This window comes from Scatophagus argus, chromosome 22 (assembly GCF_020382885.2).
Source record: "Scatophagus argus isolate fScaArg1 chromosome 22, fScaArg1.pri, whole genome shotgun sequence".
Taxonomy (NCBI): domain Eukaryota; kingdom Metazoa; phylum Chordata; class Actinopteri; family Scatophagidae; genus Scatophagus; species Scatophagus argus.
Window position 1 is genome coordinate 11,878,525 of NC_058514.1, and position 26,289 is coordinate 11,904,813.

The 26,289-nt window shown below is 40.9% G+C and overlaps 1 protein-coding gene across 5 annotated transcripts in view; it reads right to left on the reverse strand.

Annotated features, from left to right (window-relative positions):
* The window catches only part of celsr1a (cadherin EGF LAG seven-pass G-type receptor 1a), an 83,433-nt gene that overhangs the window by 18,022 nt on the left and 39,122 nt on the right, over window positions 1-26,289 (reverse strand). For 4 of the 5 annotated variants that reach the window (XM_046379608.1, XM_046379609.1, XM_046379605.1 and 1 more), the window contains exons 5-14: window positions 24,925-25,040; window positions 23,004-23,092; window positions 7,814-7,971; window positions 6,120-6,283; window positions 5,760-5,885; window positions 2,737-2,903; window positions 2,367-2,552; window positions 2,164-2,280; window positions 1,883-2,057; window positions 1,590-1,731 (exon numbers count right to left, since the gene is read on the reverse strand). In XM_046379608.1, the coding sequence (XP_046235564.1) occupies window positions 1,590-1,731; window positions 1,883-2,057; window positions 2,164-2,280; window positions 2,367-2,552; window positions 2,737-2,903; window positions 5,760-5,885; window positions 6,120-6,283; window positions 7,814-7,971; window positions 23,004-23,092; window positions 24,925-25,040 (1,440 nt within the window). The remainder of the gene's footprint in view (window positions 1-1,589; window positions 1,732-1,882; window positions 2,058-2,163; window positions 2,281-2,366; window positions 2,553-2,736; window positions 2,904-5,759; window positions 5,886-6,119; window positions 6,284-7,813; window positions 7,972-23,003; window positions 23,093-24,924; window positions 25,041-26,289) is intronic. The other variant, XM_046379606.1, reaches the window with a different exon arrangement.

Below are 26,289 nucleotides of genomic sequence, written 5' to 3' on the forward strand. Positions count from 1 at the left end.
AAACCTGCAGTGTGCCTCAGCTTTAAGGAGTTTCATCTCACACTGAGTTTCAGCTCACCGTTTAGCTGCCCGACCTGAAACTTTACTGTTTAAGTTCACTCTCACTGCTCTCATGGCTTTGTTTTCTGCCACAGCAGGCAGCTGCTTCAACAAAAAAAAAAAAAGATATGAAAACCCACTGTGCACTACCTACTCTCAACTAAAAGGCAGACAATTATCAATTAGAGTGAAGCATTCGCAGCAAAAGACTCAGTTGTTTTCCTGCAGGGGTTGGGGGAGACCAAAAACAGAGTTAAAAGAGACTGATAAATGTAATCAATATTTTAGGTAGAAGAGGACCAGTTCACCTATTGTAGTTCCAATTCTTTTTGAATAAAATAACATATCACACAAGCAAAGTGATGGTTGATCAAGTTTTCATATATTGCTGACTAGGTTTATGCCTCAACAAAATACTGCAAATCTGATTGTTAGCTAGTAGTTTATCTCATGCGAACGCTCCTTGTCACCCTGAATCTAGAATAAACTTCCTCTTCACTCAGTGAAGTCAGCGAATCAGGTGTGACTCATTCATACAAACACATGCAGACTTTCTTTCTCTTGCGAGAGATGCAATCTCTGACTGAGCAATGTGATCTGATAGGGGACAGACTGCAGTATGAGGGCTGAACACCTATGGAGGATCAGTCAGGCATGGAGGGGGAATCCCACATCCTGCTTAAGACAGGAAGTGATGCGTGTCATAGGGGTCAGGGTTCAGGATGGCTAATTCACTTGAGCTAGACAGTGCAAAATACTTTCAATACATCCCCTTTTGTGCGTATATATGGATTTCCCAATAACACCTTATAATCTGATCATTTCTTTTTGATACCATGATTTTTTGCTCTCTCAGCTTCACACACACCAACACACAAACACTATCGAGCTCAGATTACTGACTAATAAAGCTGCTCCAAAGGACTCAGGAGGTTGACAACACTGCAAAAAGAGCAAGAGCCTAAAGTAACTAAAAAAGAAGTGCGTTGTATCTGTGGGAGATAAAGTCCAGTTATAGTCTGTTTCATTTACCTTTAACACCTGGATACAAAGTACTGTTTGCAGGTCTTGGAGGGATCATTGCAAAGCTTACTTCTCTAAAATGCAGTTTAAGATTCAATCTGCTTGAGTGATTTTTTTTTTTTTTCAAAAGCTACAATGTTTAGCATTTTAACATCACTAAATCATTCCAGCAGTCATTTTGGATTGTTTCTATTTGCTGTAGACAAGCAAGATCAAGTCAAGAGCAGAGCGGGTACAGGCCTCTAAACTGAATATCACACTGCATGCAACTGGGTCAACTTTGGAAAACCTCTGCTGCTTTATGGCACAATAAAGTGCAATCAGAGTTTCTGACAGAGTGAGGAACAAATGGCAAACATTTTCAAAGTGAAGATGCTGTGAGAAGTGAGGAGACCAGGGCTGAACATTTTTGAGATATCAGGTGACAAGCACACATCAAGTGACCTGACTGGAATTTTTTAATACTGATACGCAGCTGCGCTTTCCTTCTAAACACCCAGCCATACATACAGAGGAAGGGATCTTACTTGTTTTCACAGTACTGGCCGTAGTAGTTCTGTCCGCATTCACAGGTGTAGCCGTGGGAGGAACTTGGTTTGCGAACGCAGGTGGAAACGTGCTCACAAGGGTTGAGCTGGCAAGCGTCCACACACTCCTTACCAAAATAACCTGCAGGACACAGACAGACAAAGGAGTGAGAAGTGACACTCAAACCTTATTGGGCCACACGTGCACACATGTATATATGTATAAACATACATACATATACAAGTTTGTAAGGGTCATGTGAGTGTATGACTCTCTATGCTACTTTCTTCACCTGGGTCACAGACACAGGTGTGTGTGCTCCAGTCATCACTGCAGTGGCTGTTCTCAGGGCAGATGTTAGTGTCGCAGGGGTCAGCCAGGTCGCAGCCATCTTCCACGCGGATCTTCAAACCCTGAGCCATGTTCACATTGGCCACATTGGTGGATGTCTCTCCCATACGCACACCCTGATGGAGAAGAAGTGGTTGAAGAGTAGAAGAAAATTTGCTGTTACGGTTTCATGTCAAAATTATAAAAACAAAAATGGGAAAAAGTTGAAACATACACACTTACCTGTATGCAGCCAACAAATCCCTTACTGACATGGTTGTCAGCTCCAGGCAGACCTCCAACATGAAGAGTCTGCACTTTTAATCCTGGAAGATCATTACCAATCTCCACTGACTTCTGCTTAAAAACACAGAATTGAAAATTGAACATTGAAAACCAGACCAAAGTCTACATCCTTGTCTATCTGTGATGTAATTTGCCTGTACCTGGTACATGTCGTAGTCCAGGGACACAGCAGCCATGTATTTGATGTCTTTTCCATCTTTAACGCTTTTCAGTTCTACCAGCAGATGGTGCCACTCCCCGTCATTGACCCGAACTTGGGGGAAGCCCAGCGATGCCACCAGTTGCTGTCTCAGTAACACCTCCATACGTACCTGTTGCTCACTCACCTGGATAGGGAGAAAGTTGAGAGAAATATAATGACATGACTGCAGCTTTATTTCTACAAACACATATTTTGATGCCTGGATGATCTAAATCTGCTCACTACTGTATTCACTTTACACTATATGCTGATGACAGTGACATTTTTGCTGACAATGTACTTGTACTTGTCAATGTACAGTATCTCACCATGAGGTTGATAGTGGAAGAGGATCCGGCATTGGCCTGCATTAGGGTGCCAGCAGGCTGCCTGGTGCGGAACATGAGGCCCATGTACCAGGGAACAGCGACAGTAATGTCTGGGTCACTCCAAGAGACCAGAGCCTGGCCGTCAAAGAACTGAGGAGATGGCATCACTGGACCAGGAAAAGACAGCAGGGAAGAGTCAGGAACCAGAATGTGGGTAAAACATGGTTACATGTTTGGCGTTAAACGTCTTTAACCTATGCATAATATTTTAAAGTTTTTAAATCTATGCTGTTTATATCAAAAGATGAGTATAGATAGTCAAATAAACATATCAGCTTGTCTTCTGGTGTACATGTGAAACTTAAGCGTTTCACCATGAGTGAGCAGCTAATTGAGTAATCATGTCCATCATTATCTTCTTCAGTGAAGTGAAACAGAGAGGAAAACAGTGAGGGGAGAAACCAAAGCACGACATATTTTTTTAGTTTATTTTAAGAAATCGTAATAATCAGGCTACCACTATTTCTATAGTTTTAAGTTTTTCTTCACTTGAAGCAATTTATTTCACTCTATGTGACTGTCCAATAAAGGCAATACATCTTCAGAATATTGAGTGACTTCAGAATTCATTTTTTATTTAATGTATTATAATGTGATATTGTGTAGTACAAGTTCAATTTCTTTAGTTCATTTCATTTCATGTGAAGTAATTACTAGTCTAGGTTTTATTATTGCTACATAGGAATTCTTAAACAAACATCCAATGTCTAGAGATATTCTGAAAATCCACTGAAAATCCTACAGACATAACACATCATGTAAACTCCTGTGCATGTTGAAAGAGCGATCAAGAAACATAACAAAAAAACACGCCCACAAAGGTAAACAGCAAGGGTCTACCTTTCAGCACAACATATGTTCAGTAAGTGTTTCCTCCTGTACAATCAAACAGCATAAACTCTGTATGTTCTCAGGTCCCCGGGGCACATACTTGAACAGAAGCCTTCATGAATGCACACATATGCAAGCTGTAATTATTAGACAAAGAACATATTTGTTCCTGGTAACAAGTATCTACAGTGGTTTTGGCCAGACTATTTTGCTAAAGCTTAGTCCTCTGTGAAACTAAAACTATAATGAATTACTTGACATTCTTATAAATTTTATCATTAGCTCTCATGACAGAATGATTGGTAGCAGCTCATCAGAATGCTGACATGCTCACAGTGACAATGTTAACATTCTGATCCCAACCTGATCGACAATGTACCAGCATAAGACAAATCCAGCATCCCGCCAGGTGGGGCCTCCCACCTCAACGCCTCACCCTCAATGCACAGGACCCCAAGGGTCCAACATTCTGATGCTCGTGACCACAAAAAAACCCCAGAGGTCCTGTGTCCCTTCCTCTGACAGATCAGAGCTGTTTTGGCAGCACAAGGGGGGCCTACAAAATATTAAGCAGGTGGTATTGATGTTGCTGATTGTTTTATGTCCAATAGTTGTCAAGATATGTTACAATAAACCACTAATACCAAAATTATGGAGTTCATACTTAGAGCCACATTACTGTTAATGGTATGACTAAAACACAGACTATGGTGTGTGTGTGTGATGCAACAGACACCAAATCACAGTAGGCCATCTTCATTCCCCCTTTTTTTTTTGAGTTTACCAATTCCTTATTTGGCTGTTCTAAACCTCACGACTTTGCTTACGATCAGATTAAGAGATTAAGCCCAAATCTGGTAAAACATTGTCAGTCTCAGTCCTTACATTCTGCTGGATCAGAGAGGTTCACACAGCTCTGTAAAAGCTACAGTTTACAGGTACAATAAAGCCTTGTCCAAGTCCAAAGACTTTAGCCTAACCACCTGAACAACTTTCTCAATTTCTTTTGTGAACACTCATCAAATATATTCTCATATTATAACCAGTTATGTTGCCTGTAAATACATCTTTTATTACTGCAACAGCTTGTTAGTCCAGGGATTAAAACTTGAGAGCTACTTGCCATAACAAGCTGATGCCACACATGAGCATGTAGAAGGGTTATACCACATGCTTATATTCAGCCTGACTGTAATCTCCTTTGAATTAACATGACAGAACTCATTCCTTGTCTTTAAAAAATGGTGTGTACAATTAAATTGTAATCTTACAGAATTAAAAAGAAACTCTGACCAGGTGCGTGTCTCGCAGTGGATTTCAGTCGTTTCATGTCAGTTCAGGCTGGATGATTTTGGCAGTGTAAAATATATGATAACAAATCTTGTGTTTCTCATGTGGCAGCAAGGTGTGTGAAGCCTCAAACCAAATGTGTCAACAAACAGCAGGGCAGCCAAGCCTCTTCCCAGCTTGCTGTGATCCCGGCCCAGTTCAGTTACTGGATACTGGTGCCTGGCACTGGCTGGGCGGCTACCTCATAGACAAGAGGGCAAGGAGAGGTATTCACACCTTCACACATTGTTTGGAAGCTCGCCCTGAAGGAGGAAATCATAGTACTCTCCTTACCTCGGAAGAACACGAGACAGGTTTTGAAGTGTAAATAACAACACTGTCGATAAAATGCGATGCTTTTACATTTACTTAGCTAACAAAGACACACTGATGAACGTATAACCCCTCACTACCCATCTACCTATCTATGTGTACGGGTCTGCACTGGAGTAACATGAGCTGTGTCTCACATGTCTGCTGAGGTGGCATCAGAGACACAAAGAGGACAGCTATGAAGCCTGTGTGTATGTGTGTGTGCGTGAATGTACATGTCTTTTGTTTCATCCTTTGAGTCTGGGATGTGACCAGTGAGTTGCAGCTTTTTTTTTTCCCTGTCCTAAATCTCCAGACTTGAGGCCATGTTCAGTGTCTGTTCAGCAGTGAACTACACACTACATCCTGGAAGTCCTCAAGACAGACATTCACACACCCACACCCTACACCTTTTTGACTCTCATAGAATTTGAATGTCCACTTAATTCGAAGGAAATAAAAAGGCTTTAAGTCATGTGCACACTTCTTACCTTGTTCACAGTTCTTGCCTCCATAACCTGTTGGGCAGTCACAGCTGTAGGTGTTCCACTTGCTAACACACACTCCTCCATTCTGACAAACATCATTCGTGCAAAAGTTTTGCTTTGCTGGACAACCTTGATACAAAACACATAACAAATGATTATTATCTGTTTGCATGTATCCGTTAATGGGGCTCCACAGAAATATTCAAAATGATTTATATTTAAACATTTAAACATTAAACATGCTAACTTCAGCAGCATGCTAATGGCCCTTTGAAAATCCTGGTTATCAGACAGAAATGTCTCCACCACTGCAGTTAAATTCTACAGAGCATGGCTTTGGCTTTACCATATAGCATGTCTAACCTGCTATGGTGCCGTTGTTAGCTATGTAGCTGGCCATATCAATGGGTTTGCTGTCGATCCTGAGGTTTCTCATGCAACCCACAAAGTCTCTGTTCCTGACTGGAAAGTCCTCAGGTAGGTTGGGAACTCCGCCAAGCAGCAGCGGTCCTGTCAAGTCCAGTGATCTGCAGATGAACACAAACAGAAGACGGATCAGATCAAAATCTACTTCCTTATAGCTGAATATGTATCAATGTAAATCACCAAATTTGAGTCAAATGTGGACACAAACACACACACACACACCGTTTCAGCTCTACAATGAATAAAGACATATTTTAACAAATCAGTGACACTGCATCGAAGGTTCAAGCTTACACCAGAAAGGGCGACTGAGGTAAGGCACCAACTCTTAGTGTGATTGACATTTTTGAAATAAGGTTATTGTGTTCAAGGTTTTAAGCTGTCACAAGACTAAGTGCTACCATCACCATGACCGAGTCAAACTCCACATACTAGGTCATGTAGGAAGCTGCTTACACGCCGACTTTGTAATACACTAAACATTAAACATCAGTGGGTTTTAAGAGATTTATTGTAATGCAACGCTGCACAAAACCCACGCACTAAAGAAGTAAATGTATAAGTTGTGTACATGCAGCACGAACACTGCTGCTTGGCCAGGAGCATGTGGAGCTTATTCAAACTGTGGAGAATTGAATGAGGAAAGTCCTTGAACAGATGTAATGGGAAACTGCTGGACAACATAAATATTCACAGAAGTTGAAGCGCATCCAAATTTCAATTGACTTCCAAATATAATAGAGGAACTCAACAAAAACAAGAAACATTTGTGCAGTATGAAGTCTCCAGAGTTGTAACAACAATAGCAGAGCATGGCAAACAGTGGAAAAGTGCAGTGTCAGAGATAGTTAATCTAGGTGAAGGGTCAGACTAAATGTATTCTTAAAAAAAAGTTCTTCAATTGCAGCTGTGCAGCCTGTACACAGTTAACAAAGATGTCCTGGTATTAAAAGCTAAGTGATCTATCAATCCATCAATCTTCAGCTTTACACTCCTTCTAAAGTCAAAACTCGCAGTTCATATGTTGAAGTACTTCTGTAACTATCCAGTGCAGTACCTCTGGCAGTAAATAAGGTGAGTTGCATTTTTTTGCATCACATTACACACGGGTCTACGTATATGTATGTATAATAGCCTGAGACAGATGAAGTATACTCTAAACACCTCTCAGCTTCTGTGACCTGTGCAACAAGTTTCTGAAGGAATGTAACCTCATTAACTCCTCTTTGAAGCTTTCTCTCTCTCTCTCTCTCTCTCTCTCTCTCTCTGTCCCCACCCTCTAGACACTAAATGTGTCTCAGCATGCTAACTTTCCAAAAGAAACAGTCTCATACTAGAAAAATAAAAATCAAATTTAAGGATTAAGCCTGAGTTGAGGTGAGCTTCTGGTTGTCTAAAGTCGTGTCTGACAGCAGAAAGGTCACAAGGATGAACACAGAGATTAACATACAAAAGACGGAGAACATGGTAAAATGTGAATTGTGAAATCTGTTGTAATGAAGGCAATTTGAAGTAGCCCCCAAGGCACCACATATTAGTCTGACTAGTTTGTGTGCAGAGTTGCTTGGGTGTTAAGACCCAAAGACAGGAAGAAACACATGAGCAAGAGAAAAAGAGAGACACCAGCTCACTTCTTCTGTCCAGTCTGGGTGCCTTGGGCGGCACAGGAGTAGTTGCCGATTTGCTTTCCGAAGCGAATCGCCATGGAGATGTCGCAGTCATCTACGGCTATCACAGCCACCTTTTCCCCAGAGGGTCCATGAGGGATGCCCAGACGTCCGATATTAGGCTGAAAAATAAAATAAAGATTGCGTCCAGTTATTCATCAACATTTGCGAATGAATAATAATGAATAAATCTGAAAGACTGTCTATCCCAGTGATTCCACTTTTACTGCAGTCTGCTTAGAAAGACTGTAGATCAACTTAAGTAATTAGACAAAACAGAAATTATAATTCGCTTAAAAAAAATATGCCAACATATTGAGCCAGCTGTAAAACCTAAACAACACAATTTGTGACTAAAGTGCATTAAGAATTAAGCAAGCAAGCAGAGAACCAAAGAAAAACAGTAAAGAATAAGTGGTTAAAATATCACTGTAACTGAAAGCAATGGGTAAATTGTTCAAACAGAAAGCTAAAATTATAAACAACAGAAAGTTAGAAGTTCGATTGTACAAAAAAATACTGCAACAGCTACTATATCCACTTTTATATTCTTATTAGTTCAACAATACCCAGTTTGTTACATGACAGGTGGTGTACAGAATTGTGTCCTCTTCCCGAGTGCCAAAACGATCTTTTTACAGTGTACTGTGATGTTAATTTACCTCAACTAATGAATTTATTTTAAATATTTCATGCTTGATTTCCTCCTTTATTTCTTTTTATTCAATGTGAGAAACTTGGCAGGGACAGCCGCTTCGGAGCTCGATCAGTGCAGATCAGCGCTACACAAACAATGTCTTGCTGACTTTAGCCGACTTGGAATAGAAGCACACAGGCCTCTCTTGGCTTAACATGACAAAAAGCCCATTGTGCATTAGCTCGCACCTAATGATTACAAAGTAGGCTAATTCTTCCATCAAGGCCTGTGACCGACAAATGTTGATCTGAGAAAATGTGGATCAGCTTAGAAAATCAGGCCACCAGATCGCTTTAGTTTTTGAAATATCAAACCTGAGACCGAATCTCAATGGAGCATTTTCTAAACAATAGTGGCCTTGAAACAGGAAGTAGAGAGATTTGAGGAGTTAAAAAAAAAAAAATAAAAGTCTCCATCGAATAAATAATGCCTCTTCTCCTTGCTCTTATGAAAGACAGTGCCGCCTAGGACAGACATCAAAAAATAAACTTACATTCTTTATACTAGAAAAGGTGAAATGACAAACATATTCACAGTAAAACGACAGTGATTACATGCCTTTTTTTGCTGTGAGTGGCTCACAACAGGTGAAAATGATAAGTTACTTGTCTGTGCTATCTGTCTCGGGAGAATTCTGAATCTCATAACGACACAACAATGGGACAACAGATGCCAGATCTGATCACAGTGCAGTGTTTACATAAGGCACCCAGGCTGTTAAGAGGTTGGCGGTATGAGCGATAGCGAGATGAGACTTTCCGACCACTTTTGTGGCAGCACAATGTGACAAAATGGAGTGATTTATTTATTTTATGAATTCAGATTCTTCGATAAACTATTTAAAACAGCTAATTTCAGACATTTTGTTCGCTTACTTATTTAAGAGAAAAAGAGGAAATGAGGAAAGAAAAAGAGAGGCTTGAATCCAAGGACAATGTGTATGCTTGTGTTTTTCTTCCTCATAAATAGGATTAGAGTAATGAGATACTGGTGGGGCAGACACACAGCAAACAAAGGAAAAGGAAAAAAGAGAGCGACAAAAAGAAAAGAAAAAGCAACGGACAAAAATAGGGATGTGGACTGACCAGAAATAAGAGACTGAAAGGGACAAAGAAAATAGAAACTGGCACACGGGTAGAAAATGAGCAACAGGGGCATGCAGTGTCTTCTATTTTGGCTCAGGTGGGCTCGGGTCGGGCATATTTTCCAGCCCACGGGGAGTTTGTCACTGCCACTCCCTCAAACATGCCCTGTTTCCACTGATTCCAGCAAAAAAACACTTTCACCCTTTCCATACAGGAAGGCCAACCAAACAGAAGCACATCTCTGTCGCCACCGCTGTTTTCTTTCTATGTCACTTTTAATCTCATTTGGACTGTCTTTTACTTTCCCCTCACTCGCGGAAACATGTCACAAACATATTCATGCAAGCATGTTTTGGAAGGATTTGATGTCTCTCAAACTGAAGTGTGACAACATATTGTGAAGGAGCCATATTAGGTGTCATGGGTGAACTCATACCTCCTATATAATTTATTTGACTTGTTAAAGCTTCATACTAATAACACATACGTAAGGGAAAATGCCCAACAAGGTGCAACACTGTCCTCCACGGTGCATCGGCGGTTCTGGACTCCATATTGCTTCTACCGTACACAGAATGTTGCGCGTGTGTCTCTGTGTGTCACTAACCTATAATCACCTTGTATATGGAGTATAGCAATCAAGAGCGTAGGAAACCACACCTCTGTCATTGGAAATCAGCCAATCGCGACTCTGCACTGTACCTACAGGTGCCTACTTGTGCTAAATGCTCCCACCCACACCTCCTAACATCACAGCGGTGACCACAGACAGCCGACTGTCGATGCAACCCATGTGTGAATTATCTAAACCAGTAAATTCTTGTTGGGACCTCACACTGTTGGATGAAGGAGCATCACTCAAATCAGGAAAAAAAAAAGGATGAGTCCTTATTTAACATCTTCATCTGTCATGATCTAATGAGTCATTAAGTAACATGTACTTCCTGAACTGACATGACAGCGGCCTTCTGTGAAACGCTACACTTCTGTGAAATGTGTGTTCACTGTGGATTTGAAACAAATGTTAATGAAATTCTTGCATAATTAAAAATATCCCTAATAATTAGGAGTACCCGTGACGCATTGCCCTGCTGTGAAATACACATGACTGTCCCGTGTGGGCAGCCTGTGATGAAGGGACAGGCTCCAGTGTGCTCTGGGTGAGAAAAAAAAAGACCTCTTTGGTTTTGTTCAGAAAGCAGCAAAGCTTGCAGCCTGAAAGTGAAAAAAGGTTGGCACCATACAGCCTGCAGCGGGGGAACAATGGCGAGCCTAACACAAACAACGAAAATGTTCAAAGGAGGTCAACAGCGAAGAAGCAAAGAAGAATAGAAGGGTCAGAGGAGGAGGAAATAACAGCCATCGTCCTCATCAAATGTTACATCAAACAACGACTGAAATTACTTTACAAACCAGTGGGGAAATGAAAGTGAGACGGACGGGGGGAGAAGCTTTTTAAGGGCGACAAAAAAGTTAACTTGTCTGATAGTGAAAATCAATCACTCTGTGACTCTTCAAACAGTGGAATCTGTAGTCAGGACAATTACCGTCTTGTCATCTCTTCTGAGTTCAGGCAAGCAAGAGAGGGATGAAATAAAGACAGGAAGCAAAACACAAGTGAGAGAAAGACAGAGATATCTCCGATACATCATGGACCAGCTACCCAAAAATCCCAAGGGGTACAGCTGTTACTGACTGTTCACATAGTGACACATACACATGTATGTAAACAATGTATAAGCACTGTAATGTGTATGCAATATGTAGGGGATATAGGAGCATGAACCCAGCTGTTAGTATGCAACTGCTTCGGGCTCATACATACGCCCTACACGGCTTACACTCACACACATGTTGTATGGAAGAATCATACCAGTTCACACACCGTGTCAGTCGCACACACACTTTCATTCCATTCGAAACAACACCAAAAACAAAGTTCTGAAGCATAAGAATGTATAAAATGTCAGACAAAACTACGAAAACATTTAGAAAGCTTCTCTTTTGATTTTTTCAATCAATCTGCTGTCATTTGCCCAAATGATAAGGAGGTACAACAGTAAATCACTGTATCTCTTTAGCTCCAACACATTAGATATCTTAAGGAATAACAATTAAAAATCAGTTCTTATTCAAACCACTTCAGCACTTTTATTTATAATTATACTTTACATTTACTTTACCAGGATGTTCCATTGAGATTAAAAATCTCTTTTACAAGAAAGACCTTATATATTTACATGCAACATACATCAACATTATTCACAAAAATCCACATTAAAACATAAGAACAGCTAATCAAACACAGGGGCCTCTCAAGAAATTTCTTTTTATTTTTTTTATGCCAATTCTGAATTTTTAGATGAAGAAACAGATGACATGATACCAGGAATCATAGCGGTATCACTGGAATACAAATACTTGGAGACTGGTTTTATTTTGTTTTAAAATAAAAGAGTTTAAAAGAATATTTTTGAATTCCCTCATAAATGACTCTTGAATCTTGCCCTAAATTGAATATTGTTGTTCAGTTAGCTGAGTGCATCTGTAAGCTGTGCAGCCATGGCCAGTAGAACTGTATATGGTTTCAGGCTTCTTTCTGACCTCTGGTTTTAAAGTGTGCTTGGCCCTCACTTTGAGGGGCCCCATGAGAGTCTCTTATTTACCCTCCATCCGGCTCGGGGCTCTTGAAGATTCCCCCTCTCTAAGGTGTCGTCTCCAGGGGCGATAGGTTTGCCGCAGCCATGGGAACGCACTTGATCCCCACAGCTAACAACAAAGACGAGGAGGGCAGAGGACACGAGTGGATGGAGGAGCACATACACACACTCACAGATGCATACACAAAAACTACTACCGCAAGCAATCAACACACACGTACAATCTCCCCACAGTAACACCACATCTACACACAGACACACACCCTCTCCCTCCCACCAACACACACGCTTTACACCTCTATTACCAAAGGGTTGACTGTCAAAGTCGACATGATAAGTCAACCAGCCCCGTGGCAGGGATAAAGTGCCTTGCTGCACAGATTGAGTTACATGGAAAACACAGTTCGAGAACTTAGTCAGAAAACGCATTAAACTCTGTCAAAAGGAGCAGCTAATGACCAGGAAATGTGTGTGTGTGTGTGTGTGTGTGTGTGGAGGGAGGGACAGAGGGAATACTCACTGGTGATTATGTGCTTGTGCTTGTGTTTGAGGACTATGGGAAGGATGTCTGCGGAATGGGCTTGTGTGTGTGTTGAATAAGCAAGCGGAATGCTTGAGTGTGAGTGTGTGTGTGTGAGTGTGTGAGGCAGGAAGTGGCTAGCGGATTTGCAGACGGCAGCATGGTTCATTTTGATAATAAAGGAAAAAGGGCTCACGGTCTTTTATTTTATTTGGGCTCGCCTGAGGAAATGCCATTGTTTCTCCGACTCTTGGATGAAAATTACACTTGATGTGATCTCCTGATCTCCTTAAGGCATGCGTGTGTGTGCGTGTGTGTGTGTGTGTGTGTGTGTGTGTCTGAATGCTGAAACTGAGGTAACCACAAGAAAAGACAAAGCGTGTTTTTATTATCACTAAGTATCAATAAAAGAAGCATTTTAGTGTTGCAACATAAACTGGAGCCAAAATAAAGATAGGCATTGAACTAACGCCAATATCTCTCTTAAAAGTGTGTGTGTGTGTGTGTGTGTGTGTGTGTGTGTAAAGTTGATTTTTGGACAGACATGCACAGGCTAATGTGTCTCACCTTCATTCTGGTAGCAACAGACTCTGTCATGTCCACATTACCTCACCTGCCCTCTGGCTATGTAAAACTAGAAGTGTGAATTATTCAAACACACATACACATACACACGCACGCACACACACACACACACACACACACACAGATGTTCCCCGTTCAAGCCTATACGTTACTGCTGCCTTCATCGTCTCATCTCAGTCCCATCTATCAGTGTAACAGATGGACGGCAGCCATTGTTGGCTTGTAGCTTTCAAGCAGCAAAACAAACGTACAGACGACACAAAAACTGAGGTAAATGTAACTGTATCCCCTTTGGAATGGCTTGAGAAAATTCCTCTTACAACAAACATGGCCACCTGTCTCTATACTGACATCAAGAAGATTACCGTCTAATGGATGCCTTTCAAATGCCTGATGAGTATTATAGAAAGCAGTAACAGGCATTTTTTAAAGTGAATTATGGATCTGGCAGTCAAAGAACTTAATTCCCTACTGATGCTGTACAACATTCCCCGAAGGAAAAAAAAGCAAATTAATTTCTACAAATTTTAAATCTACAACATGACTTCTGAGACAGCAGTGGCTTTACAGTGAGCATCTAACCATTATCTAAACAGCTATGCACAGAGTGTAAAGCAATTAAGGAACACTGGGAGTGATGCTAATGTTTAGCTGTAAAAGCAGTGGCACATTAAAAATGAACTTGATAGTGATCATGTAAGAGATAAGAGATATATGTGGGGAGACAGATGTGAGAGGAGGAGGAAGATGCATAAGTACCAAGACTATAGAGTGGTAATAAACCATATGAGTGTTTTATCTCACTCAACTTCACTTCTACACCGCCTTTCCTCTTCCCAGCAAATTCCACAGTCTGACTCTCTTAATGTTAATAACATATTTAGGTCATGCTAGGTGAGGTGTGTGAAATTTCCTCTTTCAGTCACACACACTCCCTCACATCACAGGGGAGTGAGGAAGGAATGTAAAAAAGAGAGAAGGTGAAAAGAAATAGACATGAAAGAGAGACAGATGTAGCGGATAAGGCAGCCATGTATGAAGGCGGTCTATAGTGACAGATTTATCTTTTTTATCTTAATTCTTCAATGACACAATACAGTACGTACCTACTGGCGTTCCTACTGACTGGTAACCCAATCATCTAGATAAACACACACCATAAACGTCTGGATATAAAGGGTCAGCCAGTGTGTGTGTGTTTAAAAGGTGAGTGGGTAGCAGTCATAACATCTGGTCTGTCCCTCCATCTTTTGATATGGCTTATATCACCTTTTCTCACCTCAGAAGCTAAGGTATTGTATCTACCTATATCTCAAGGCCTACTAGCTAAATTGTCATTAGAGTGGAACGAACAACTTCATCACTGAGAGCGAGATGCTGTTAGCTTTGCTTTGTGTAACTAAACCAACATATACTAACAAGTAGAGAAGCCAGCAAAAGACCCTGAGCAGGTCAAAATCCACCTATGAGGAAGGCAAATGGACCTGCATCTCAGGAAAACGGCTCCCAGCAATTTGAGTTAAGAGGAGGTAACTGACAAACGATGCTGTGTTAGGAACATGAAGGTTAAGGGCTCTGGCAGAAGGCTGAAGTAATGAAGGGTTGAAGATTTTTCTCACCATTGCCAAGACCCCCAAAATGTACATTTTAATTTTAACCCCACTGCACAAACTGTCTCTCTCTCCCTTCCACACATACACACAGACACACCATGCCCCCCCCCCCCCAAATAAACTGTAGATGTAGATTTGCTCTATTTCACTGATACCTCACTCTACTTAGTTAATTCTCAAATTAATACCAACCACTCAAGACTTGCAGGGATCCTAGCATAACACAAGAGAAGGTTAAGGATACAAGCTAAAATTAAATCCCTCAAAATAAATAACAGTCTAAGCAGAAGTGCACCCTAGCCCTGGAACATTTACTGTCCATGCTCATTACAAAAGTTAGATCTGACGATTTCTGCGCATGGTTAATCCTCCTTGACAGAATCGGTGCTTCGACCTGCCACGCTGCTGCCAAAGAAAACACAGTCACTGCTCACTGAGAGTCTACCTACCTGTCTGTCTGTCTGCCAAAGCTCAGACATGTTTATTTCCCCTGAACTCATTTCAGTTGAGGAAGTCAGTCAGAACTGACAGGTGAGAAAAAAAAGTTGTTTCTGTGTCTTGTCTGGCTCATATACCACTGGACCATTTAAGATATGAGTAGGCTGCAGATGAGGAGATATAGAAAGGCGGATAATACTGTCGAGGGAGAAAATCATAGTCATATAAAAAGAATGTGTATGTGCACATGTAAAACTCTTATATAGGAGTCAGAAAGATGAAGCAGTAATGCAACACAGCAAATCTCCAATGAGAGCGAGCTGTTATATATCACCTTGACTGACAAAGTGCACCATGGTGACGGAACAAAATCATCCCAAACTACAAAACACCAGCGTTAAAAACACTTTACCCACACACCCAATACACAGACCTGGATCTGAGTTAGAAACTCCTAATCAAGCTCCCTTAAAATGATTTTTTCTGTTGGCTTCAAGCTACCAGATAAATGTTGTTTTAAAAGAAGAGAGCACCTGAACATGCAATAACAGGTAGTAGAAGTAAAAAGATTAAAGCAAAAGTCCAGTACCCTGTGGTGTTTCTGACCACTTGTACTGCTACGAAGCAAAGTTTTTGACAAATGGGCCCCTGTTGGCTTTCTGACTTCACCAAGAAAAGCCACGTCACACTGGTACTACCAATTCTTCACACCTTCTTTGGCCAAACCAAAATCAAAGAACCCCTAAAATCTACTGCAGCCTCTTTGATAGTCCAGACCAGACCCGAGCCAGACTAAACCAAAGCTAACACCCCATTGTGAGAGGCCATGTTACCTCCGTACGTCTGAGGTAAACATGTGCAGCAGAGTTAGTCCAGAAGACTGTACTAGAAGCAAAGCAGGGACTGAATGAGACCCCAGTTGGGAAAAAAACAGGCCACCAGTGGGGACTAGGCTAGAGGTCAGAGATTACCTCCTTCTGATTGAGCTCCAGCCAGGCAGTATAGAGCGGGAGCCGCAGAGCCCCACTGGAGTCCACCAGACTCCCCCCTTCCTGGGAGAGAGACACCGTGAGAGAGAGACACCGCATTAGACCTGCAGCCCACAACCAAGCCACGTCACTATGTGTGTGTATGTGTGTTGGATGGTTGTGCATGTTTATGTTGCCATACCAAAGTCTCATCAGTCCAGTTTGGAGGATTTTCACATTTTACTTAATTCACATGTGCAGAAGAAAAAGTATCAATTGCACTTCAAAAATATGCGACATGTACAGGATTATAATGTACTGCATGCATGTGTACAGGGCCATGCATTCTGAAGTGTCTGTGGCTGAATTTACTGCCGGTCAATTTGTCAGCAATAACGATATCCAAAGTACAACATTATTCCTTTTGTGCCCACTTCAAAAACACCTCTCCCACCACCTCACACAATAGGCTACAACTCATGCACTGCTGCCTTCAGACAAAGATGCCTCTGGCAGATTTATATCACATTGGGAAATACTATGCTATGAAAGGAGCAGGTGAAATTTACAGCAGGAAAAACACAGGGAAAGCCCAAACCCAGCTTTCACGTGTTAAGAAAAGCAGTTACACGCTGACACAAAATATGGGTTTAGAAGTATGTTTACTTGCTGCATCATGAGATTACAAATGTGTTAGAGGAAAGACGAACGATCAACAGCACTGAACAGCGTGCCTCCTCTGATATGGAGTGTATCCGCTTTGTTTAAACAGTCACAGATACTATACGATGCATTATAATTAGCAAAAGAGCAGTTCCACGTATTTAAATGTAATGTGTGTGTTTATGTGTGATGATAACCTCAACTGTTTGAGGCCTGGGTAAACCTGCGTCAAGAAGAACAAAGAATAACAGGGCCTCTTCCTCTGAAAACACACCCTGCTGCGGAATGCGCAGTCTGGGGCTTCACCTCAAAAAATAATTACTTAAGCTTTCTAAAAAGCCCTTAGCAGAGAAAACAGACAAACCTGCACCAGCATCTGTGCAGAAACACAGTGTTGCAGTCTCCCCAACACACGCATAGGCACAATGTTCATCCCTATGCATAGCCGATGAAGTGTGAATGTGTACGTCTGTCACCGTGACACAGTCAAACACCTAATAAGGCATGCGTCCATTCCTCTAAGTCATTACGGCCACCCTCCACATGTGGCCTAGACTATTAACAATAAAACTACAACACAAGGAGATGGATGATAACTCCAAAGCCACTTACAAGCACCGTATTTACTTTCAGAGCAATTATCCACTGTCTGCATGTGTAGAGTAAAGCGTGTGTTTGAAAGCACATCAGCTTGTCCTGGAAACCCAATAAACCACGACGCATCAACAGAGAGAGAGAGAGAGAGAGAGAGATACAAAGGGGAGGAAAGCAGCTATTTATTTTATTGTACAGGATGAGATTCAGAGTAACTCCCCTGATGAAAACCATGGAGAAAAGTCAGATGTGTAATACATTTATATTCATGCAAAACAAAAGCATCTAACAGTTGTAATGAGTGAAAATGTCATGGATTATTTTGGTTTTGATTCCAATTTAAAGGTCGACTTTAAAGACTCAGTGTTTGCTTTTTTCCCTGGAACTATATTTTTTGAAATTATATAAGCACTCACTTACTGTTTCCCTATCATCAAATCACTTTTAAGTCTAAAGGTGTCATAAATCTTTCAAAACTTTATGTCCAAATTAACCGCAAGAGTAAAATTACCAAAATTAGCCCACTTGTTTATAGGCAGACAACCTCAAAGATGATGGGTGGGTACTGCCCTAAATGAGGCTGAGAAAGAAAAGACAATAAAGGCAGTATTGCTTTAATGGCATCATGGTGTCAAAGAAAAGGTTTTAGTAATTTAACTTAACACGTCCAAAAGTATTGAAAATATTACAAGACCTTGAGTTAACCCAACAAGTTTCTAAACACAGCTGAGTGGTTGAGTTACATTAAGTGTTTCAGCCCAGCAGAAGTGGAATGCAAAAATATACACACAGTATATTTAAAAAGTACTTTGAGCTATTCTGTGAAGTAATTTGCACTTATGCTCTGATGATTAAAGCCCTGCCGTATAAACAGCACCAGAGTGAGAGGGAAGGAGGAACTGCAGGAGAAGAAAGAGTGAACTTTTGGTACTCGCTGGTGATAAGAGCAAGCTAAGCCTGTCTGGGAATGCTGTCTACACACCCTAGCTGTAAATATCATAACCCACATTTGCCAGTGTAACACTATTAACATGTCTAACATCAACCCTTCAAAGTAGCATTATAAAAATACTGCAAAAACACAGGCATGCCATATCAGCAGTCAGGCTCACACTGATTTTTGGCACCATGTGGATGGATCAACTACAATTTAATTATAGTTTATTCCTAGCTGTGGTTTACAGTTAATTGGTGTTTCATAAGCATTTTTTCATCTTTATTCTGGTTTAAAGATAGTTGGTGAAATATGAAGACAAGCCCGCATGAAAAAACAAACTAAAACAGTGTACATAACCATGAAAAACGCATTGCATTATGGACTATTGCTTACAAAGATCAGCAAAAAGAGTCTGAAGTGCAACAGCTGCTATATAATCACTGTGTGCAACTCTGGATTACAGTTTACGCTGAAAGTCAAAACTGAAGAACTTGATGTTAGTTTTTTCAACCAAATCAGCATGTCTAAAATAACTATGAATCATTCAACCATAAAATCGTAATGTTCACTTAGCGTGTTACTTTCAAGATAAAACCTCTATTCTAAAATAATAACTTTCAAAACTATTTTGGTGAGATTTTGTGCTTTTGGTAAAATTAATGAAAATAAAATAAATCAAGTATTCCTTGTCTATTCGGGATTTATTTTTATCCTGATGTAATCCATACGGGTGGCCTAGCAGTTATAAACATGATATGACTGACATCCTGCACAGTGTCCAGCTAAATAACATCATTTCCTGCAGTCAGCATGCATCAGAACAAGACACAACCTCCTGCTGCCCATTTACGCACTTTATCTGTGTGTGTGTGTGTGTGTGTTTTTCCTGTTTAGGTTTGCCTTGCTGACACAGTCAACTGTCCTTGAGACTGTGCAACACTGGAATTTCATACAAGTCTTTATCCTTCCACTTCTATTGTGTAACATCTCTTATAGCTGTACGATATATGCACACAATCAAACACACACGCTGAGAGGTTTTCTCTATTTGTCTGCCCCCCACAGATGCAAACACACGCATACACATCTTTTCCAACCGACCTAGATCATTGCAACAATGGCAAGTCCATGTCTGTTGTCATGCCAACCCTCCCCTGACCTTCGACCTCTGTTTTAAAGCAAAGCACCCCGGCACTTTCGAGGAGAGCAGCAGCAGCTTTAAAAGGGGGCACCCGCACAACCCTGCACAACTTCAACTGCCTCATTATCTGACCCAATAAATCACCGTCTGTGCATGTATGTGTGCTTGTGTGACTGTGCCGTTATGACCGTTAAAAACCAACTGGGGCTCATGTGAGAAGAACAGCCCTGGATTGGTTTGCATCAACTATTTGTGAATCTTACTACATTACATGTACAAATGTCTTCCTAAGTTCCTAGTAACTGCTAGTTTCCAGCTAGTGATTTACTAAATCACATTACACCATTACAAAAAAGTATTTAAGTTGTAAAAACCTTATTTATATTGGTTGGCTTGCATTGGTGGATCATATCACTTTGTTTAGTCTTCAGTCTAAACTGGTCATACTGTATATCAGCAAGCTAAGTTTAGTTCTGTCAGTTACTTGTTTTCATCTTTATTAAACAGCATTTCAACAACTTTTTCTCTTTAACAAGTTGCAAACTGTCTTAGCAAGCTTAAGTGTTGTCAATAAGCACAGTTACAAGAACTTGTTTGTGTGGTGCAACCAGTTATAATTTAATGATTCATAAATCTCAACTTAATAACTAATAAGTAGGTTACATTTTAACTGGTGCAGCTGGCTCTGGATCTCCAAACATTATACAATGCATCAATCATCAGCAGCCATCTTGACCAAAATCACTCGATTTATGATCTCTAAAATCCCTCAAAAGCTTTAAGAAAGATAAAATATGCACAGAGAGGGACTATTTTTTTTGTGTGTGAGTGTATGCCGCAAATGGATCTGGATTACATCACCATTTGAGAATTTGGCTCTGATCCTCTCTCTCGTCTCTCTAGGCTATGCAAGCAATGCTACCCACAGATAAATGTCTGTGTGCATCTAAAAAGTAAGAGCTCTTTCAAGCGCAGAAGACATGTGCCTTCATTCGCATCCTTACATTCACATGTCAACACGTCTAATCTATTGTGAGGATATTACTGCTTTCTGCCATATACATTTCCCCTAATCCCTGCAGCAACTGATGTAGGATTAAATTACCATCAGTCAATCTGACTTCTGATCATTCAACACACGAAGAAAAGCTGACCCTGTGTCATCGCTACAGTCTGCCTCGGGCTAATTCAACGGAATGTGGCACTTGCTTTGCAAATACCTGTCTGTATTAAGACTGACATTAAAGTAAACATGCAAGTCCTGCTTTACACACTAATAACACTAGGATACACTCATAACACTGGTGTAATATGTGGTTGTGTGTGTTTGTGCATTTACTGCTTAATTCTGCAAGACACAGCAGCAAACAGGAAACCTATCACATCAGCAAAGCTAAACAAAGAAAAAAAAAGTGAAATTCACATAACAGGAACAAAGCAGGATGTGGACATTAATCGCTTCCACAGAAACATCCTTACAAACACTAGACACCTCAACAGACTAAAAAAAACAAACCCAAAGAAGTCTTCAGAGCCAACATACTGCACCGTTGTAATAATACCTGTGGCAGTTAGGAGCCTTGCAGCAACGTTAACAAAGCAGGTTTACATCATGGTCTCCAGCATCATAAAGGCAGTGCTGTTGAACAGGCAGACATACAGCCTAAATACACCTAAAGCAAGTGAGACAGATGTGACCCTGCAGCAAGATACATTATGGTCATCTGATTCATCACTTTTGATGAATACTTCCTTGTCAAGGCTACTTGGCTACCTTGGCAGGGACGTAGTACCAAAACTCATAAAGGAGGCGAACAACCTGTGAAATGTGAGATGGTGTGCACTGCAGGCTAGACTTAGGCCAAGAAGCAGGTTACACTCTCTCTAATAAGCTGCAAAACACAAGTGCTGCTGAAACACGATGCTGGAAGTCTTGGATGAGGCTAGTAATACTACAGCTTTCAGCATCTGACACATGAAGGAAGAGCCAGAACAAGAAAGAGTGCATGAAAAGAAGGACTGATGTCTTTTGTCAGAACACAGCATAGCACATGCATACCAGTTAGCATATTAGCTATGAAAAGTTAGGGAGTAAAGCTAGCACATTATGTGTCATATGTCCACAGGGCTTAAAATGTGTGGTTTTAGTTTGGAAAGATGGCAAATTAATCATTGATTCAACTTTAAATGGGCAAAATTGATCTTTTGCCAGCCAAGAAGATATATTATTGTCCAGTTAGCAATGCCATACAGTTTTCATTCATTACATTTCTGTAGCAGCAGACCACTGACAAGATTGATTTTCTCTCAAATTGTTAATTTGAGAGAAAAATGTGGGACATCTAACGGTCAAAACCTTTGATTTTAACCTCTGATGAATGCTGCAGTTGATAGACCGACAGAAACAACAAGGTCTTCTTGTTCAGAAGGCCAGAGTTATCTTATTTTCTGTCTGATTTGACGTCGTGAGGACAACACCCACAGGCTCTGGAAGTTTGCTGGAAATTAACACCAGCAATTAACTGCAATGTAAGTCCTTCAAATATAATACAACAAGTGAAGACGATACATGAGCCGGTGTGTGAATTAATCGTTGTCTCATTTCTGAGGTGGGACTTAGTAAAGAAGCAAGAAGAACATCGTGGGAACAACTTCAGTGATACAAAGAAAAGAAATACTTTTGTCAGTGGTTAAAACCAAGTTGAGACTGTATTATGAAAGTATCCATTAGCTATATTTGAAGACAACCTACCCTTGAAAACCACATATACAAACTTAAGCTGTCTGGTGGGGAAATACGGTCATTGAACTTTTGACCCTTAAAGCTGAAGCTGGGCTCATGAGCTTCTTGCAATAAAGCTATACCATAATTCAGTGTCAAAGAATAAGGCACAGGGGAGAACTCAAGTCAGAGTTAATGTCACCAAACAAACTTGCACTGTTAAGATAACCTCAATCATCAGTCAAGGTCAGCTGCTTTGGTAACTTCAAAGAAGGCTGCATCTTCTACACTTTACTCTCACTGTACAACTCCTGAACTTGTCAACTCTCCACACTGGATAATTATGATATCTAAGGACATGTAACTAATGAGGGGGAAAAACGTAATTTTCATATTGATTTTTTTATATTACAAACTCTTCAAATCAGACTCAGAAGGGTCAGCATTTCTTGTTTCAATGTTTTCAAGTGCTGAAAAGGAAATTTTACTATTGGGACACACAGCCGTTGGCTTGGTGCTCGAGTTCCTTACCTTGTTGTAGTAATGCAGCTGGACAGAGTGCCACTGGCCATCACTGACCCCGCCTGGGATGTAGGGCGATACTGTGGTCTTTGCCTCACCTGGATGATGCGGATTGGAGGAAAAAGGAAGAGAGTGGTGGGTGGGAGGAGTGAATAGGCATCAGAATGAACAAAGAAAAGGATGCAGGGTAGAGAAGAGAAATTGATCAGGGGGCAGGAAAAAATAATGTGAGATGAATTGATGAAGGTGCAGAGAGAGAGAGAGAGAGACAAGGGAAAGGGACAAAGAGGCAAACAGCAAAAGTGAATTACAAATATAAAGCAATTTAAATGAGTAAGCAAAGCCGCTGTTTAAATCTGCTGAATAGTTTCTGTTTAAACACATTCATTCAAAATCAGAGTATGGAACTTTTTCAGCATTTGCTTCTTTGATCAACTTTATTTTTGGGATACAACTGTGCAATGACGTGTTGCAAAACGAGCACAAGTAGAAAAGATTCATTAAGTCAGTAAAAACTGCTAACGTTAACTAAGGTTAGCTCCTGGTCATAGCGGGCCAAGTGTTCTGAAAGTTAATAAGTCTCACTTTAATATAACTGAAGGAGAGGAGAAACGCTGAGAGAAATGTTTACTTCACTCATCATATTGTGCAGTTTATTAATGAGTTACCACGAAAGCCAAAACTCTGTGGCCTTAGTTGACATATACAGATACACAACAATCATAAACCAACTGTTGGAAAAGTCAGTATTAGTCCATAGTATCAATGGCTCTCAGTGAGAAGATTGTAGAGTACAATGGTTCCAGATTTACTGGGGGTTTACTCTGTTTGTCAAGGGCAGGAGTGGCCTGGGCAGGAATCCACTGTGCTGGAAATCAGTAAACAGTACAGCAACACTTCAGAAGTTTAGTGTTTAGTGTGTGTGTGTGTGTGTGTGTGTGTGTGTGTGTGTGTGTGAGAGAGAGAGAGAGAGAGAGAGAGAGAGATAGTTAATAAGTGATGGTTCAGTTTTCTGGTTGTGCACATGAGAAACAAAAAGAGCATTAAGTATGAGTAAGTAAGGGATTGGATGTCCTACTTCACTTGTATTTATTCTACATCAATACAGCACACAGCACTGTCAGAGAAACAGGGCAAATCAAAGACCTTTTGCTGTAATTCTGAGTATTTAATTTGATGAGTCACGCATTCAAGATTTAGTCATATTTCAGACTTGAAGTGGGGCATGAGCACTTGGCTTGGCTCCCGAAAAGCCTTCACCCATCTTAATCATACTGAACTGGATTCCTCTCTGTAAGGGACCATGGGAAGAAAAGTAGACTCACTGTGAAAACAACAGGCAGTACTTCAAAGAATATGTGTTTGATTGTCAATCCAACATTCACCAGTTTTAACAAAGATTGAGGGTGTGTCAAATTTTGAGTGATCAAACGCTCATGAGCTTTAGCCTGTGACTGTGTGTGTGTGTGTGTGTGTGTGTGTGTGTGTGTGTGTGTGTCGTTTTTGGCCAGTTAAATGTCTGTGCCATCATTAATCAGGCTGGCAGCTCCCTCTCTAAGGAAGCAGCTGCTTCCAAAACACTAAAACACACCCATTTCTCTTACCTACACAGAAACACACAGAAACACACAAAAGAACATCCAAACGTCCAAACTCTACATTTGGATATACATAAGCATTAAGACACACATGCATAAAGCACACACCCTTGTCAAAAGAAAGTGCTTGTTGATAAGAGTTATTTAGCAGGCTCTTTGTGAAAGCCTCTTTAGATAAAGTACACTTACCCCTGTGTTAATCTGCTTACGATTTATCTGAAATCAACAATTACTTCAAGCTGTCACCTCATATACACTGGCACCCACGCAAGCTCACACACACACACACACACACACACACACACACACACACACACAATATGGGGCCTAACCTCCAGAGAAGGTGAGCTGAATCTGCTCATCAATGATCTCCACAGCAATGAAGTCGTGCTTTTCATTGAACCTTCCATTGTAGAGAAGCAGAGCGTTTCTCTCTCTGGTAGCAAACCTGCAGAGACAGATGGGACATTTGGTATTCTTCTAGATTCTACAAAGGTGAAATCAACTCAAAATGGACATACAATATCTGGTATTTTCTTTGTGCATGCCTCAGTTTGGCAAAAACCCTACACATAACTTTGCATTTTGCTGTTCCAAGTATCCATTTATCCGATTCTAAAGTTCAAAATGACTTAAAATAAAGCAATGGATATTCTGATTTGTCACACAGAAAGGGCTGAGTGGATTCCAACTGTTTTTCTCAGCTCTAGCTCATGTTTCCTGTCACATTTCTAAGCACTCCTCCAACTCAAACAGACTGAGACTGAGCGGCTGAAAGCCCTGTAGATATCTTTATGATGAAAGGACCGAGATGCTCTTGAGGAAAAGTCACTTGGAAAGGAAAGGCAGGATGTGTAAAGCCAGAGGGCCGCAGAGAGGAAACAGCTCCCCAACTCCCTTAGATGATGCATGAGTGTGTATCCACATGTGAGAGGGGGAGAAAGGCCTGATAAATGAGCCAGTACCTGCTTGCGAGTGAGCTCTTCGAGGGTACAAAGTTTGCATGTGTAGATGTTTGTGTGTGTGTTAGGATTGTAAGGTGAGGGCAGAGGAGTCAGACGGCAGATGCCAGCGAGGCCAGCGGGGCAGGAAGTCAGGATGGCCATAGCCAAACACTGATAAGGGAAACTCATCGCACAGCCTTTCCTGTTTTCAGCACACTGCAAACCTTTCTCACCGTGATGGGGTCTATGAACTCGCATTATCAACCTCATCTTACCTATAACTGGTAATGTAACGTGTCACAAGTTATTCTCAACATAATATTTACTGTGTCTCTCAAACCTGCTGAACCAGGGATATTGTCCTCCAGCAGTTTCACAAGCATACCTCATAAAGTTACACATTCAGGTGGGGTGTTTCTGTATATCTTCTTTACTCCTATGTACTGTATGTGTATGTGCATGTGAATATTGAGAGGAGGGAAATAAGACACAATGGAAAGGTGTGTACATGTCTCAGCACGCCCCAGCTGACACACATTAACTCCCTGCACTCCACAGTGTTTATTGGTGCAGCTCCTCACACTGCCTAAATTACCATTTACCAGACATACTGTTACAAGTATCACAGACATGTTCTCCTGTTCCTGTGCCGTGAAAAGGAAAAAGGAAAATCATCCTAAGAGCAGCTGAGATTTATCCAAAATTTCCAGAAAAGACACATCAGAGGGAAACGTACAACTTGAACTTGCATAC